This window comes from Zingiber officinale, chromosome 4A (assembly GCF_018446385.1).
Source record: "Zingiber officinale cultivar Zhangliang chromosome 4A, Zo_v1.1, whole genome shotgun sequence".
Taxonomy (NCBI): domain Eukaryota; kingdom Viridiplantae; phylum Streptophyta; class Magnoliopsida; order Zingiberales; family Zingiberaceae; genus Zingiber; species Zingiber officinale.
In genome coordinates this window covers 114096409-114113707 of record NC_055992.1, presented here as the reverse complement: position 1 = coordinate 114113707, position 17299 = coordinate 114096409, and the positions used below count along the sequence as shown (strand labels likewise).

The following is a 17299-nucleotide window of genomic DNA, read 5'->3' as shown; positions in this document are numbered from 1 at the left end:
GTTTCATAGTGGAGGGTGCGTGAGTGTGTGGATCATTGGATTAGTCACCTCTTGTGAGGTAGATACCAAGTAAATCCTTAGTGTTAGCGTTGAGTGTTGTTTTCTTGTATATTTCCGCTGCATCTTTGAAGAAACAAACAACGCCAAGCACAAGAGCACGCGACGAGCTATTCCCCCCCCCCCCCCCCCCCTCTAGCTACTTTTCGTTCCCAACACGTCGTGGGCTGACCCGCCTAGGCCCGCGACCCACGAGGGTCGGCCCGCGATGGGCTTGGGTTGGTCCGTGGGTTGAGAAACATATGTAACCTAAGTTTTATGTCAATTTATTATCTTTCTTTATTATAATTTTGAAATACAAATATTACTGTTCATTCAACATAAGTACTAAGTACTAGTTTATGTCCATTTATATTTAAAATACATGTTTATGTATACATTTGATTGATAAAATGTTTCCAAAATAAAACATTTAAAATATGAAATAATTTTTTTTATTTTTGATGGATCCACGAATTTACCCGCTAAATTCATAACCCGCCTTAAATTAAGTTGGGTTGAAAATTTCCTAATCCGTTCGCTCCGCCCCACTAAATAATCGGTCCATCGCAGATCGACCCATCCCGCCATAAATTGGCTCTTCTGACACCTCTAAAGAAAATGCTCCGACAATTTACCAAAGGGCACACATAGAAATTTAAATTTACCAAAAAGGCGTACGCTACTTTGGTATTTACCAAAGAACGCACTTTTTTAAATGCATTTCCTATTTTACCCTCCTGACAATTTGAGTTTTTCTATCGTTTTCTTTTCTTCACTATATTTCTCTCTCTCTTCTCTTTTTTTTATGGGCAGAACATATGAATAACATTAGTCAATTTTTTAACAATATTTTAATACATTTGAAGAAGCAAAAATAAACAATGAATAGCATATTTGAACTCCTTGCAATTTCAGAAATCCACTGGGACTAAAATGAGTGTAATCGGAGCTCTCTAGGTCGATTAGTAGGTTTCGGTCAAAACCCACTGATGGACCTAGAGAGCTCCGATTGAACTCATTTCAGTTCCTATGGATTTCTGATGTTGCAATGAGTTCAAATATGGTGTTCATTATTTATTTTGACTTTTCATAGATGTTAACATGCAAAATCAAAGAATCGGCAAAAACACCCACGTTGGGTCTGATATGAAATGATATCAGGCCTAATATCTGGCCCAACGTGGGCCTGATATCATTCCATATCAGGGCTAACGTGGGTTTTTTTGTCGATTCTTTGATTTTACATGTTAACATCTATGAAAAGCCGAAATAAATAATGGACATCATATTTGAACTCCTTGCAACATCAGAAATCTATAGGAACTTAAATGGGTTCAATCGAAGTTCTCTAGGTCCATCAGTGGGTTTTGACCGAAACCCACTGATGGACCTAGGGAGCTCCGATTGCATCAATTTCAATTCCTATAGATTTTTGATGTTGCAAGGAGTTCAAATATGGTGTTCATTATTTATTTCAGTTTTTCATAAATGTTAACATGCAAAAATAAAAAATCAACAAAAAACTTCATGTTGGGCCTGATATGGACTCATATCAGGCCCAACGTGGGCCTGATATGATTCCATATCAGGCCCAATTTTCATCAACACCACTAACCTAGTCATTAGGCATTGGCCTATTTGTCAGCATCTCATGGGTTGGCACTGCAAAAATGCTTCATGCACTGCAAAAATGTCAGAGCCATAGACAATCATCATTATGTAAAATAAACATTTTTCACATCAACACTTGGCTATAGAGACAAGTGTCTTGAACTGAAGGTTAAATAAACACCAAAGAATTTCATAAGCCACACATTAGGAGTAAGTATTCAGTACATGAAGCATTTTTGCTGTGCTAACCCATGAGATGCTGGCAAAGAGGCCAATGCCTAATGACTAGGTTAGTGGTGTTGATGAAAATTGGGCTTGATATGGAATCATATCAGGCACACGTTGGGCCTGATATGGAATCATATCAGGCCCACGTTGGGCCTGATATGATTCCATATCAAGCCCACGTTCGGCCTGATATGAGTCCATATCAGGCCCAACGTGGAGCTTTTTGTTGATTCTTTATTTTTGCATGTTAACATCTATGAAAAGTCGAAATAAATAATGAATACGATATTTGAACTCCTTGCAATATCAGAAATTCATAGGAACTGAAATGAGTGCAATCGGAGCTCCCTAGGTCCATGAGTAGGTTTCGGTCAAAACCCACTGATGGACCTAGAGAGCTCCGATTGAACCCATTTCAGTTCCTATGGATTTCTGATGTTTCAAGGAGTTCAAATATGGTGTCCATTCTTTATTTCAACTTTTCATAGATGTTAATATGTAAAATCAAAAATCGGTAAAAAAAACCTCACGTTGGCCCTGATATAAACTCATATTAGGCCCAACGTGGGCCTGATACAAAACCAATATTCTTCCATCACATATTTCTCTAAATTTCTTTACCTACTTCAATAATTCCATGAGGATACGCTGAACTTCCCTATCAGCTCCAGTTTGTGCATCAAAGTGTGCAGTAACAATAGCATCAACCTCATCAATAAATATGATTGCCGGTGCATTTTCTTTAGCAAGACGAAAAACATCCCACACCATCCTTGGTCCCTAAGGCAAATAATGTCTTAAAATATGAATTTGCATATATATATATATTTGCAAGAGTTGGAGGAAAAAAATATAAAAATAAAATATCAAGAATCCTGATATTTTCATTAAACAAGTAGATGACATCAATATGATGAAATGTCAGAGCCATAGACAATAATCAGTGTAGAACAAACATTTTTCACATCAAGGCTTGGCTATAGAAACAAGTGTCTTGAACTGAAGGTCAAATAAACACCAAAGAATTTTATAAGCCACACACATTAGGAGTAAGTATTTAGTACATGAAGCATTTTTGCAGTGCCAACCCATGAGATGCTAGCAAAGAGGCCAATGGTTAATGACTAGGTTAGTGGCGTTGATGAAAATTGGGCCTGATATGGAATCATATCAGGTTCACGTTGGGCTTGATATGATTCTATATCAAGCTCACGTTGGGCCTGATATGATTCTATATCAGGCCCAACGTGGAGTTTTTTGTTGATTTTTTATTTTTACATGTTAACATCTATGAAAGCTGAAATAAATAATGAACATCATATTTGAACTCCTTGCAACATCAAAAATCCATAGGAACTTAAATGGATGCAATTGGAGCTCCCTAGGTCCATCAGTGGGTTTCGGTCAAAACCCACTGATGGACCTAGAGAGATCCGATTGAACCCATTTCAATTCCTATGAATTTCTGATGTTGCAAGGAGTTCAAATATGATGTTCATTATTTATTTCGGCTTTTCATAGATGTTAACATGCAAAATCAAAGAATCGACAAAAAAATCTTACGTTGGACCTGATATGGATTCATATCAGGCCCAATGTGGGCCTAATATGGAATGATATCAAGCCTACGTTGGGTCTGATATGAAATGATATCAGGCACATGTTGGCCCTGATATCATTCCATATCAGACCCCACGTGGGTGTTTTTGCCGATTCTTTGATTTTACATATTAACATCTATGAAAAGTCAAAAAAATAATGAACACCATATTTGAATTCCTTGCAACATCAGAAATCCATAGGAACTGAAATGGGTTCAATCGGAGCTCTCTAGGTCCATTAGTAGGTTTTGACCGAAACTCACTGATCGACCTAGAGAGCTCCGATTACACTCATTTTAGTTTCAGTGGATTTTTGAAATTGAAAGGAGTTCAAATATGTTATTCATTGTTTATTTTTGCTTCTTCAAATGTATTAAAATGTTGTTAAAAAATTGACTAATGTTATTATATGTTCTGCCCATAAAAAAAAAAGAGAGAGAAATATAGTGAAGAAAAAAAAAACGATAGAAAAAGTCAAATTATCAGTAGGATAAAATAAAAAATATATTTAAAAAAATATATTCTTTGATAAATATTAAAATAAAATAACGTATGTATTTTGATAAATTTAAATATCTATGTGTACCTTTTGATAAATGGCCTCCCATATGCTGAATAAAAAGATGTCTTTTTTTGTTCCTTTCGCAGTCTGGTACCAATCTACCTGTCGGAAATGGCCCCGCGCGCTTGCGTGGCATGCTCAACGTAGGGTTTCAGCTCATGATGGGATCCTCTGCGCCAACCTCATCACTACGGCACCTCGAAGATAAAGGGCCGGTCGGGGTGGCGTATAAGCCTCGTGCCGCCGTCGACGCAGCCGATCCCGCCGCCGTCATCTCCATTGGCTCTCTCTTCCTGCCCGACACGGCGACACGCTCAACTCCCTCATCGAGTGAGGCTTTTCCGAGCAAGCAAAGCAGATGCTCCGGCGCATCCGCGGCACAGACGACATCTTCGAGGAGTACGGCGACCTCGTGGCGGCCAGCGAGGAGTCGAAGCTAGTCAAGCATCCTTGGGCTAACATCATCCAGAGGAAATATCGCCCGCAGCTCATTATGGCCATTCTCATCCCCTTCTTCCAACAGCTGACCGGTATCAATGTGATAATGTTCTACGCCGCAGTACTTTTCAAGACGATGGCTTTCGGCGACGATTCTTCTCTCATGTCCGCCGTGATTACTGGGATTGTAAACTTGTTTGCCACCTTCGTTTCCTTCTTCACCGTCGATAAGCTCGGCCGAAGGAAGCTCCTCTTGGAGGGTGGACTTCAAATGTTCATTAGTCAGGTATAACTATAAAGTTGTGGCTTTTTTTTTTCTCTAATCAGCCTAAATGTGCCTCATTCCTAATCTATCAAGCTTCAGCCCAGTACTGCATAATTTACATTGCTCATTTTGGTTGCAGATTGTTATAGGAATTTTAATGGCAATCAAGCTGGAACTACTGGAGAGGGGCACTTTTCAAAGACCTACTCAACTTTACTGGTCATCTTTATTTGCATCTACGTTTTTGGGGTTCGCTTGGTCTTGGGGTCCTCTTGGATGGTTGGTTCCTAGTGAGATATTTCCACTTGAGATCAGATCTCCCGGGCAGAGTATCAGTGTTTCTGTCAACATGTTGTTCACCTTTATCATTGCTCAAGCCTTCCTCGCTTTGCTCTGCCATTTCAAATTCGCTCTCTTCTACTTCTGCAGATGGCTTGTGATCATGACCACCTTCATTGCCCTTTTCCTTCCCGAGACCAAAAATGTGCCCATTGAAGAGATGATCCTCGTCTGGAAGAGCCACTGGTTTTGGAGCAGATTCATTTCAGACAATGACATTCGTGTAGGCAATGCAGAGGGAAATCCGTGATATCTACCATTCGAAGGATCAATCGTCCATTAAGGTACTTGACTCTTCTTGTACTGGTGGAAATTTCTCTCTGAACTAAAACAAACTTGTCTGTGATAGGTAGCTACTTTTAGTCAAAGATGGGTAGTGTTGTCCTTCATCTTCTTATGAATGATATGCATATATCAATGATGTTGTAGTTTTTTGGAGATTCAATACAACGATTCTCTTCTCCAATGATATTCATACATTGTTGATCATGCTTGAGTTTCTTATCAACGATTCCTGTTGTAATCTTCAATTCAGAAAAAAACCAAAAATTTCAGGCTTGCTATGTCACCTATCTTCACTTTATTTTCCAGAATTCTCAAGATATCCTTCTCAAAAATTCTGGCAATCAACATGCTTAACAACCTTATCATATTGAAATGGCCGAAGTTGATAATATTGGCCAATACTGAGTCAATGGCTTCACCAATTTTTCTCACGTTAGCACTTTTGCTGTGCTTTACAAACCAAGATAATGTAGTTAAATTGATCAACCACCATAATTTAATTGTTTTAATTGACAAATACTCATTTATAGTATTGCAACTCGACTATAACTCCCCTGTTTCCTATATAGTCATTAAAAGTTTAGATTGGATGAGTTGTCCTTCACGCATCCCCAATGAGAAAAAAGGAAGGGGAAATTGCATTGCAGTTGATTGTTCAATTAATTAGTTTGTTTGGCTTGTGCTCCCAAGTATATGATTGTAGTTAATACGATTGCTGTGGACATGGTTTGGATAAATTGTGGAAAAATTCTTTCAAGTGTGTGAGTTGTAGAGTTTTAATCCTGAGTCAAATGGTTTAAAGTTCAACACCTGCAGCTCCTGCTCAATCTTACTTATGGTGAAGGTTTATGATATCAGCTCAGACTTAGTTTGTTTGAGCGAAGAGTTATAGAAATGCTTGTATATTTAATGAGAATAGGAAGATCCATTCCAGCTATAATTCTATTCCGGAATTTGAATGGATAAGAGGTGGAGTCACTCACTTCAAAAGACTTATTCCATGCAAAGATGACAACTTTATCCATCTGTATTAAATATTATACTACCTACTAAATTATCATCTCAACACTAAAATTAAAAAAAAATTAAATGTGTGGATCAGAGAGGCAAGCAGGTGAAGCGAATCAATCAGGCTAAATAGTTTAGTCGCGCACACAAATTAGTAATATGGATTAATTGGACATATCAGATCAACTATATTAAATAGATTGACCTGACTAGAGAATTACCAATCGAAATCGATCTTTGGAGAGAATTCCTGCCCAAAATTCGATTTTTAGGTGGAATAATTAGTGGATGGATCGTCGTACTTGGGGCTTCCCTTGTCCTTCAACATCACGACACTGATATGGATCGAGGTGCTGGTGATCGGGTACACCGAGTTCCAGAGTAACGCGGAGCTCGACGTGGAGAAGAGGCTGTACTCGGGCGGGGCATACTTCGATCCGCTGGGGCTGGCGGTGGACCTGGAGAACGAGGCAACAGTGCAGCTGGCAGAGATCAAGCATCGCCACCTCACCATGGTGTCGTTCTTGGGCTTCATGCAGGCGACGACCACTAGAAAGGGGTCGCTGAATAACAGGGCCACGCATCTCAGCGACCCACTTCACACAACCATCATCGACACCTCCTTCTCTAAACCTCATTAGACTTTTCCTTATTTTTGTGGATGGTAATTAATTACTTGTACCTGAACATCATCATTAATTAAGCAATCAGTCTTTGAACCATGTTAAACTTGCAGCACGTCCCCTCGGATGGGTCTAGTGGCTAGCGTATGAGGTGTTGCCACCATGAGGTCTGGGGTTCGAATCTCAGCAAAGTCGAGGTAAATGCCTCCCTTATATGCTAATCACTATTTCAAAGGCTAGTAGCCGCCCGTGATTTACCTCCTCTGTGTTGACCCTGGGACGAGTTAGCGGGGGCGATGGGGGCTAACGTATTCGCCTTTTGCCACCATGTTAAACTTGCAGCACTAGAGTTATGGGATGGCATGGATCTAGTGGGGCCAATTTTATTATCTAATAAATCTAAATATACAAGAATTATACTTGTAAAATCTATAATTTGTGAGAATTGTGTGCAAGAATTATATTAGAACTATGATCCAAGAAATTGATATCATCCATGTCAATCATGATTTTGTAAAGAAGAGTTTAAGCTTAGTTATGATTATCCAAAATGAGATAGATGTAGAACTTTCTTTGATAAAGACGGGAAGAGTTTTTTTTTCTTGGTCTTGCTTGGTTGGAAATTAAGTGCAGGTAGAGTCCACAAACAACATGCAACAGTTATCAAGGGTAAGGTTGCAATATGGGTTGGATTGTGAGTGTGAACGACGAGTTTGAAGCTGCATATAAATAGGGTCACTAGAGATAAATGAAAAGAATTGTGAGGGCAAGGTTGAGGCCATAGAGCCAGGGCGGTGAGAGAGCAAAGTTAGTCAAAGATGTAAATTAAATACATTTGGTGTGGCGAAGATGGCTGGAAAGAGTAAGGCCACTGTGGAGTATCATCTCTCCAATGGTTCAAATGAAGCAATGGTGCAATGTCTTACCAAGGTAGTGGAACAACTAGTCAATACTGGGCCAAGCTCAACTTAATTAACCCTCTGTTAGGGTTTTAGTGGGAGTTTCTTGTGGTTTTTAATTGGAAATTCATGATTGCTGTGAATTTTTAATGATTCATGGGCCATATTTGGAGGTTGTGAAAGAGCAAAAGTTTTAGAGAAGAGAGGCTTTTTCTGGGAGATTTCTTTTATATATAGAGGAATGCTAAAAATGAGATTTTAAAATTTCTCTATTAAAGCTAGATAAGAGTCTATAAGGTTGGAAATATGAAATATCACCTGTAAAAAGTATGATAACTGATTTATTTGATTTTTATTTTTGTTTGTTTTATCTCACATTATGTATACTAGAATTTCCTCTTTTAATACATATAGGCTTGCATTCAACTAATTTCTCTAGTTCTTTCTGTGATTCTATCAATGAAGTTTCATCACCTAGAAAATTATTCTGCATTTTAGAGGCTCCACAGTTAGATCTATGAGAATGTTGTTTGAGAGAGCGAGTTCTAAATAACCACCAGTATCAATTTCATCTATAATATCAAAGCTGCTGATCATATCACTTATTATGGAGCATTCTAAATCTAACTTCATCACCTATGATCTTCTTTAACCTTTTTTTTCAGGTCAATCTTTTTTCTTGTACGTGTTCAGCTAATGATTCTTTGTTGCTTCCTATTCCTGATCACAAGTTAATCCAATAGCTTCTTTGACTCGTCGGTCAATCTGATGCTCTAAAGCCCTTTATATCTAGAACTACATAACCACACGTTGCATTCACATATAGGTTTCATATAGGTTTTTGACATCATAGTCGGCCACCAATATTAAACTAAACCCATTGAACTCCTCTCAAAATTTCTGTGGACTGTTAAGTTTTATAAAAGCAAGTGTCATTTATCAGTTTTGATGCTCCTGCAAGTAATCCTCCAATGCGTGGTGTTCACATATCAACCATTGCCACCTTTTAAATCAATGCCAGTAAATGTCAGTCAATAAAGCAAAAAACTTTAGATTATTCAGCATATGAAAATCAAGGGACCTACTCTTAGTTTCATGAATTTGCCTTTTGTATCTGACACACGTATATATCACTAGCTTCAATATGATTCTAACTTTATCAAGGTTTACTGCACATGTTCTTTTTGATTGAATTGTGCCTTCAACAAGAAGCTGGGAATCCAGGAATCAAAGTTGCATTGCTAGGCTTTTAATTTAATTTTCAGTCAAACCTAAAGCTTATCATTCCACTGTGGAGTGGGGACGCCGACGCCTCACATGACCACGTATGGACTTCAACTGTTGGAGTCAACTTGAGGACGTATGGATGTATTATACAATTGTTCATTTGGGCAACTAAATACTGCATCAAATGCCATCAGCTGTTAGATTACGATGTGTTTTATAATCTAGATTTACTAAATGTAGTATGTATTCTCTTTCGTACCAAATCACAATTATTTGTTTGCTACACAAATAGTGCCACCTCATTCAGGAAACTTTTCTACCGTATCTGAGTTGAGATTATAATATTAGATAGCATGCATAGCAGATAGAATTTGTATTAGTTGCTTCACTACCTATTATAAACTATTTCTGCACTGATTGATGAAACTCAAAGTGTTGGCCATTCGTTTCTTATAATTTTATTGGGATTCTTGAGTTGAAATAATTATTGGGGTTGCCCCCATGCAATAGGACGATGGTGTGGTTGGGAAGATGGCATGCATGCATGCACAGGTCAGCATTCAGCAGCAAATGGCTCAGCTGTGAACACGTGTTCATTTATATATATGTTCATGAATTTATTTTGTCAAGCAGATCATATCATTTAGATCGTCACCTAGTTGGCTTTCTTCAATCAAGAGAGGATGGTGCAATTTAGATGACCAACAGGGAAGAGGATAAGTGGATTTGACTCTGAGGTGATGTTTGGGCAACAAATGATTGGAGCCAACCGTGCCAAAGTCTTCAGTTTGACCAAATACTTGGCTGTTTAACTCAAAACCTTCATTGAATTTGGTAAAGAGTATTTGTGAAAAATTATAAGATATAAACTGCTTTAAGGTATATCTAGTTCTATGGTTTCTGTTTAAATAGAATCAATCATGTTTAACATTACAGTAATTCCTCTAATTAGGATTCTGTTACCTGTTTACTTAGAGCGAAAGAAATTAATCATTAACAAATTGCCCAAAGTGCTTTTAGTTGGTGTAGATCTTTCATCATTTATTCTTATGGATGAAGGCCAATAACTAGTCATCTAAAATTCTCTCACTATTGATCACTCGATGTCCAGGTTGGTGAAACTATTCATGTTTAAGTTTTTTTTTTTAATGTTAATTCTATGAATACAGTAATTACGGCAACAGGGAATCAAACTGGAGATGGAGCAAAGCAAGCTTTTGACTGCAAGTTAGCATCTGTGTCCACAAATCAAAATCAGTTAACGTCAAACGACTGAAAAATATTGCCGAACATTTGTGTATAGATTGTGACAAAATATTAGTCAATGGATATTACAAATCTGTGGTGAACATGAGAGGTTTCCCTGAACCCTGAAAGCTACTGTATTTCTGGAGGCGGTAGATAGAATACTCTCGACTTCTTACTGATTGATATATTCTTGCCAGGCCCATGAGCTCTGCACGCGTTGCTTAATTAAAGCACCAGATGGGTGAAGAAACTGAGCTGAAGTGCGAATCATGCTTTGCCAGAGATGATTGCTGAGAAGATATACAGTAATTTAATAGTCGTGTGATCAGATTGACTCCCGACAGCCCAACATCACTGAGATTTTCCACACAGATTTCTCCTGCGTCAGCTCCTTCAATATATAATTAAGACATCAATTGTCTGGATTAATTAAACAAATCGAAAGGCAGATATCTGCACATCTGTCATGGAGGAGGAGCAAGTCTGAGCGTGCAGCAAGCAGCGAGAAGGCCGTGAAGGAGGCGAAAAGGAGCCTGCAATGCAAATGCATGTTAGTATGCCACATACGTGTCTGCTCTTGGTTCGTGACAGCTCCCATGGGGACGATAGAGACAAGGAGCCCCTCCTGCTTTGGGGCTTCCCTGTCGCCTTCCCGAGTTAAACTTCAAGTCGTAAGCCTTTTCATGTGCTGCTCCGCCAATGAGAGAGGTAGAGGAGACACGTCGCGAGTTTGATAAACAAAGGACGGCACCGAATCCGGTTGACTTTTTTTACTCCCTCTCGTCGATTTGCCTCTGTTTTCACTCTATATAAACCGTAAGAGCACTCGGTGATTGTTTCCTATCATATACTGCTGCTATATCTCTTTAATTTGCACTCTGAAGACAGGTTTAATTGATATCGAGTTGAGATTTTGAGATGGGGAGAACACCTTGCTGCGACAGAGATGACCTGAAGAAAGGCCCGTGGACTCCGGAAGAGGACCAAAAGCTCGTTGTCTGCATACAGAAGCACGGCCAAGGAAACTGGAGGACTCTTCCTAAGAAAGCTGGTATATTAGTTACTGCTCGAAGCATGAGAATCGTATAGTGATTGATAAATTATTGATTTATGGGCTGTTGATTGATTTACAGGGCTCGCGAGGTGTGGCAAGAGTTGCCGGCTCCGGTGGACGAACTACCTCCGGCCGGACATCAAGCGAGGAAGGTTCTCGTTTGAAGAGGAAGAGACCATCATCCAGCTGCACAGCATGCTAGGCAACAAGTAAGAGTCGACTCTGAAATTTAAAGGAAGGAAATGGTTCTCGTAATTGATTCTGACTTCTCTTTTCTTCAGATGGTCTGCAATCGCTGCCCGTTTACCGGGAAGAACAGACAACGAGATCAAGAATTACTGGAACACGCACATCAGGAAGAGGCTGCTGAGGATGGGCATCGACCCGGTGACTCATTCTCCTCGGCTCGATCTCCTCGACCTCTCCTCGCTCCTCGCACCCCCTTTCTGCAACCCGACCCCGGAGGCGATGTCGCCATTGCAGCTCGACTTCTCGAGGCTGTTGGCTGGCCTCGACGGCGACTTACTCCTGATGACCACAAATCTCATATTGTCACAGTATCAGAATCCCAACCCAATGCTCAGCGATCAAGGAATTACACCCCCGGACCAGCAGCAACTGCTCGATCAATTAATCCCGCCGCAACAGAGCTTCGATGAGGCTCAATGGACGCAGTGCAGCAATGCGCACCAGCTCCAGGCGGGGTCTAACTCGAGCCCATGGCAAGCCGGCGATGTGATCCCGCAGAGCATCGGGAATAATCTGATGATGCCCGATCACTCATCGTCATTGACGCACTTGGTCAACGCCTCGAACATCTACGGCGCCAACGACGGAAACCCGCAGAGCTACTGGTCGACGCCGGCGTCGTCGAGCCTGACGCCGCTGAACTCGCAGTCGACGACGACGTACGTCAACAGCAGCGCGGAGGACGAGATGGAGAGCTACTGCAGCAACCTGTTCCACTTCCAAATCCCGGATGGCGTCAGCAATCCTATCTTGTGAACTAGATCATGTGGATGAAATTGTTTTTGTTCGTGAAGCGCAATTAATAATCATCTTTTTTATTTCTCTTGGAAAGTTTTTACTTTTTATTTTCTTTAATTTTTCCTAACGGAAAAACAGAGCCATTATCAGTAGTAGTGTACTGAAAGTGTGTTCCATCAAATGGTATTTCATATGTTTGATATATAAAAAAAGAAAAATCTTCATAATGGTTCGAGATTGGTGTTGATGAGGGATGACCGTACAAACGTATTTTCCACGTACTGCCAAGTCAATGGTCCCCACGGGAGCGACAACAATGTCCGATGCGACTTCGCCCGATCTCGGCCGCCCGTCGTCCCCATCGACGACGCGTGGGCGACAATGTGTACGGCTGCGATTTCTTTCACGTGACTGATTAATAGCTGCGGCAAAAGTATCGAATAACGATGGGACTTTAATTGTTATCTTTCTCACTTTCTTGAGTGCTTTACGTAAGAATACGAGCAAATTTTCAGTAAATTGCAGGGGCTTCTATCACAAGAGAGAGCAGCAGTTTTCTCGTCAGACTGTAGAAACAAAAGCGATCGAGCATTTCTGGACGAGAAATTTCCCCTAAATTTTCCACAATTTTGGCATCACCAAGACATCATCGAGACGTGATCGAGAGAGAAAGGAACGAGATGCACCTTTTGCCTCATGGTCGGTCGTCAACGTCTCCTTCGAGCTGCCTTTTTCCCTTGCGGGCCGGCCGGAAACAGAGCGCCCCACTTTTAATTTTGCGTGGGGTTTCAGTTCAGACTCTGCTATGCTCTGTTTACACCTGAGCAGCAGAAAAGGCCAGCTTTGTTGTACATCGACGTCGCTGTTACTGCAAATGCTTGGCGCTGGAGTGGTCTAACTTGGCTGCTGCCGGTAATTGATTGATTGATTGCAGAAAGCACGAGTGGGCTCAGCTCCTTCATTAGATGTGTTGGGATTGGGAATTGGATTGGCTTGATGTGCCTTTTTTTAAAAATTATTTTTCGTCTGTTCTCGGGTTTATCAATCGAAGCGGAAGAAACTGAGTTGTCTTTCGTGAGCGAGTTTGCTGGGTTAGTGTACTCTGGCTTGGAAATCTCGGCATGTTTTTAATGCGAATGAGACGATGAGTTTACCGAAACTAACCCTTGTAGATGTATTTTAATCTGCAAACTAAAATACTAAAAGAGGAGAGAGAAGAAGGATCTATCAGCAGAATCTCAAAGTGTCTTTTGGGAGAAGAGGATCTACATGCTAACTACAATTTAACAAAGGAACTCTCATAGGTGAGAAGCTTCTTGCAGGCTAATAGTAAATTGCCCAATCTTTTGATCTGAACAACAAGGAGGGTGCAAGCCACGAGGGCGATCGCTGCTGAACGCCGCCGCATCTTCGACAGTTTTCCGGAGATATTTAGAACAAAATGGCATGGTGAAGTTTAATTTGAGAAGACCATTACTGCAGCCTCCGAGCTGTGTGTGAGGGCAGGAGAGGCTTTGCTCACCCTCCTTGCTTCCGGATTTGATGGTCGATAGAGATGAGTTATCCGACGGCACACCTGTGGATAGAATCTGCTTCATCTCATCAGGAGAGTCACTTGCGTGTGCCGGGGAAGCAGTTTCATTAGGCATCTTCTGGTAACAACTTAAGCAAAGCTTGTAAGAGCATCTTGAGCAGCTTCTGTGAAAATCCACAAGTGAAATCCTGCAACAATTACTGATTCCAAAGAACACAATGAGTGCATAGGCCTTTCCAACTTAATTGAATGGCGGTTGAATCGATCGTCTATCAACATTAAGCCAATGCCTAGGCTCAAACATAAAACTATCAGCATGTGTAAAGAAAATGAAAGAAAGAACAAAAAACATAAATCTTGCTAAAGTAAACATACCACTTGGCAATTTCATTGTGAGGCTCATCAACTTGAAGACTTATGCCAGAAAAACCAACCTCTGTAAAATAGATGACATCTCGAGAGGATACTCTAACTCAAAAAGCAAGAAAATAAGACATTGTTTTTAAGCTTACCTCGATGTGGTTCTATCATCTCCAGCTCATTTAACTGGTTTAGATATATGTTCTTCAGCAAGGGAAGCAGTTGAGAGATCAGGTTATATGCGTGCTCAGTGTTCTTATATTTGTTCCGATCGTTTGTAGGTTCCTGAAGCAGATTGCGTTCGTGAATAAAAAAAAGCTGTTCGGGAAGCTGAGTTATAAAATCATCTATAATATAAATGTAATAGTTAGCAATCTTCTTTACTTGTATTTGAGAAATCTCATGGCAGTTGGTGTGCTCCCTCTTCTTAAATTTCATCTGACCGTTCACAAGTTCCTGAAGATCACATGTCAATAACAAACTATTCTCAGAGGGAAAGTACTTTTCACGAAAATTGGCATGTTAAAGGCAAGCCAACCTTACGGTCATCATTAGGTCGAATACTTGAACATGCTTTGCAATCACAGCAACCCCGGCAAACCGGGCAGGCAGTCTTCGCTTCCTTTTCGAGCATACCAGAGTACCTTGATGAAATCAAGTATCAAACTAAAGTTCCAGCATGTGACTGGACACATAGATCATTGATCAATATTTTGTGCAGGGTGTTGAGCCTTATTGACACAATATGCAATCTACTATGTATTTAGGTGTTTTGCAAATTACAAAGTCAGTTGAACTGACCAAGCATTCTGTTGACCAAGTGTTCCTGAAGTGTATCGATCTAATGATTCTCAGGTAATACTCTCTTTTCGTATAGAAATCTATCAAGTTAACAATATTTAAAAAACATTTGATCAGTAAACAGTGCCTTAGGTGGAGGTGACAGTATGATAATAGATTTAGTTTGTGACACAATAGTTTAGTTTCTTCAAATTTACATGTTACTAAAGTTATCTGCATTTCTAGCTATACATAAGCATTTGAAGTAAATGGATCTCAAGACAGGTCAACAAAGAAGAAGGTTCTTCGAATTACCAATTTGTACACATATAATCATACCGTTTACGGCCCAAAATTAAAGCACATCAAAATTGACACACAAATCCAAATTTAATTTCTCACTTCCTAGTGATTCCACACACCCATCTTAACATACTCAAGTCAATGTTTTTTTTCCTTGTATGTGCTGCTTCCTACAAGATCAGCATTCTTAATCCATAAAGTATGTCGAATCGTGATGCTACTAATCTTTTTTTTTATCAAAAATGCATTTACGAGAGAAATTGAAGAAGTGAAGCGATGTGTTATGTTGTTGCGTGTAGTATTGTGTCCAAGGAAGACGATGTGGCTGCCGACTTGGTGCAGTTATTGGTTGCTATAGGGGATGATCCAAGTCATTATTAATAAAGAGTGATGGCTGAAGTCATTGCCAATGAAATGTCTCCTGTGTTCCTAACTACAACAAAGCCCTAGATACATTTCGATAACAAGTAACAATCAAAGAGACTGTTTTCCCTATTGAACTTCCCCACATCTTAATCACAATGAACTACTATAACAAATGAGAAGAACCTTGTTCCATTAGGCACAAGTCAACAAAGGGAAATTGACAAGTGAAATGGTGTTCGATGAACATTTAAACTAATGTTGCATTCAACAATCGACAAAGCGAAGCGCAGGAGGAGTGTGATACCTCTTCTTTAAGCAACGAGAGCAAAATGACCTCTTCCTGCAGCTTAAACACCGGACCATGCCCAATACGTTCTTCTCTCTACAACTGTGGCAGATCCTCTTCTTTCCACAAGGAATTTTCTGAAACAGAGTTCAAACACTATCCATCAATCAAAGAACCATAGACAAGAACGATTTGAGAACCAACAAGAGAAGAAAGGATTAAAGAATCAGCAGAAAAAAAAAAAAGGAAATGGAGCTAAATCGAAAAGGTCAAACCTTGATCGTCGCCACCGGAATCGGCTCCGCGTTCTTGGAACGAATGCGCCGCCTGGTGAGCAAGCGGCCTTCCTCAACCCCTACCTTGGGGCCTACGGAGCCGCTCTCGTAGCCCCCGTGACCACCAGAAGGAGACGTGGTGGCGACGATGGTCATCAATCCATTAGGAAGAACCCTCGTCGTCCCGGCCTCCTTGTCCTCCTCCTCCCCCTTCTGCCTCTCTTTCTCCGCCGCCCGTTTCACCCGCCGCCGCTTCGGCGCGGCCGCGATCGGATCCTCCTCCGCCGGTGCTTCCGCCTTCCTCGCGCGATTTCGCGGATTTGCGGCGGAGGCCTTGTGCCTCTCGAGGTTGGCCCGGATCTGGACGTAGTGGTACTCGCAGAAGCTAAGGCCGTCCATGACGCGCTTGCGGCAGCGCCATTTTTTGCCGTCGCTCCGACGGCATCGGAATGCATCTCCTTCTCCGGGAACGGCGTCGGAGTCGTCGTAGAGGCGGCGCGGCTGCGGCATTGCAGTAGGATCGGAAGCCCTTTTCGGCGGCAGAAAAGGAGAGCCTGCTGCTTCAACACAACAGAGGGGAAGGATTCGACCGATTTACGTATTTGTATATTAGATTCTACCAAATGAAATTACGTGATTGCCCATGGAGATACGATAACTAAAAGGTACACGAATACGCCAAAGATCCTCTTCGTATCCAGAGTTCGCAGAATCGAATGTAATATATATATATTCATGTGTTGTGTATTTTACTAAAATACATGTGTTTTGTAGTTTTTTTAAATCAAAACTAACTCATTACTTTTTAATAGTAATCTATTTTTCCTCCAAATTATCTTAATTTTAAATTTAATCTACAAGTCATTCCACTAGTTGATTTGGAAATTAGCTTCCAACTTTAATTAATAAATAAAATTAGAACAGATTCTAAATTATTAAGATTAATTTGGGCTCTCTTTGATTTAATTTTAAATAAAATTT

At 40.5% G+C, this 17299-nt stretch overlaps 3 protein-coding genes across 9 annotated transcripts; 2 read left to right on the top strand and 1 right to left on the bottom strand.

Moving 5' to 3' along the window:
• Positions 1-4194: 4194 nt before the first annotated feature.
• LOC121970646 (transcription factor MYB41-like) lies at positions 4195-12641 on the top strand. Of its 7 annotated transcripts, none has more exons than XM_042521481.1 (10): positions 4198-4765; positions 4884-5095; positions 5174-5367; positions 9636-9677; positions 9759-10236; positions 10310-10482; positions 10571-11189; positions 11262-11424; positions 11507-11636; positions 11709-12641. In XM_042521481.1, exons 8-10 carry the CDS (start codon positions 11292-11294, stop codon positions 12430-12432), a joined length of 987 nt encoding a protein of 328 aa, XP_042377415.1. In that variant the 5' UTR covers positions 4198-4765; positions 4884-5095; positions 5174-5367; positions 9636-9677; positions 9759-10236; positions 10310-10482; positions 10571-11189; positions 11262-11291; the 3' UTR covers positions 12433-12641. The 7 variants fall into 7 exon arrangements, with proteins under 7 accessions (XP_042377419.1, XP_042377417.1, XP_042377418.1 ...); XM_042521482.1 differs by having other exon boundaries at positions 10295-10482; XM_042521485.1 differs by having other exon boundaries at positions 4195-4765; positions 9759-10482; positions 10571-11132; positions 11258-11424.
• LOC121972645 (sugar transport protein MST6-like) lies at positions 4400-7017 on the top strand. The gene is made up of 3 exons (XM_042524295.1): positions 4400-4765; positions 4884-5310; positions 6662-7017. The coding sequence occupies exons 1-3, from the start codon at positions 4400-4402 to the stop codon at positions 7015-7017; spliced, it is 1149 nt and encodes a 382-aa protein (XP_042380229.1).
• Positions 12642-13639: 998 nt separating the features above from the next.
• Positions 13640-16891, bottom strand: LOC121970644 (lysine-specific demethylase JMJ25-like). Its single transcript, XM_042521476.1, has 7 exons — positions 16319-16891; positions 16062-16180; positions 14847-14952; positions 14693-14764; positions 14461-14593; positions 14324-14384; positions 13640-14148 (listed from the first exon to the last, which is right to left on the bottom strand). Exons 1-7 carry the CDS (start codon positions 16826-16828, stop codon positions 13713-13715), a joined length of 1437 nt encoding a protein of 478 aa, XP_042377410.1. The 5' UTR covers positions 16829-16891; the 3' UTR covers positions 13640-13712.
• Positions 16892-17299: the final 408 nt, after the last annotated feature.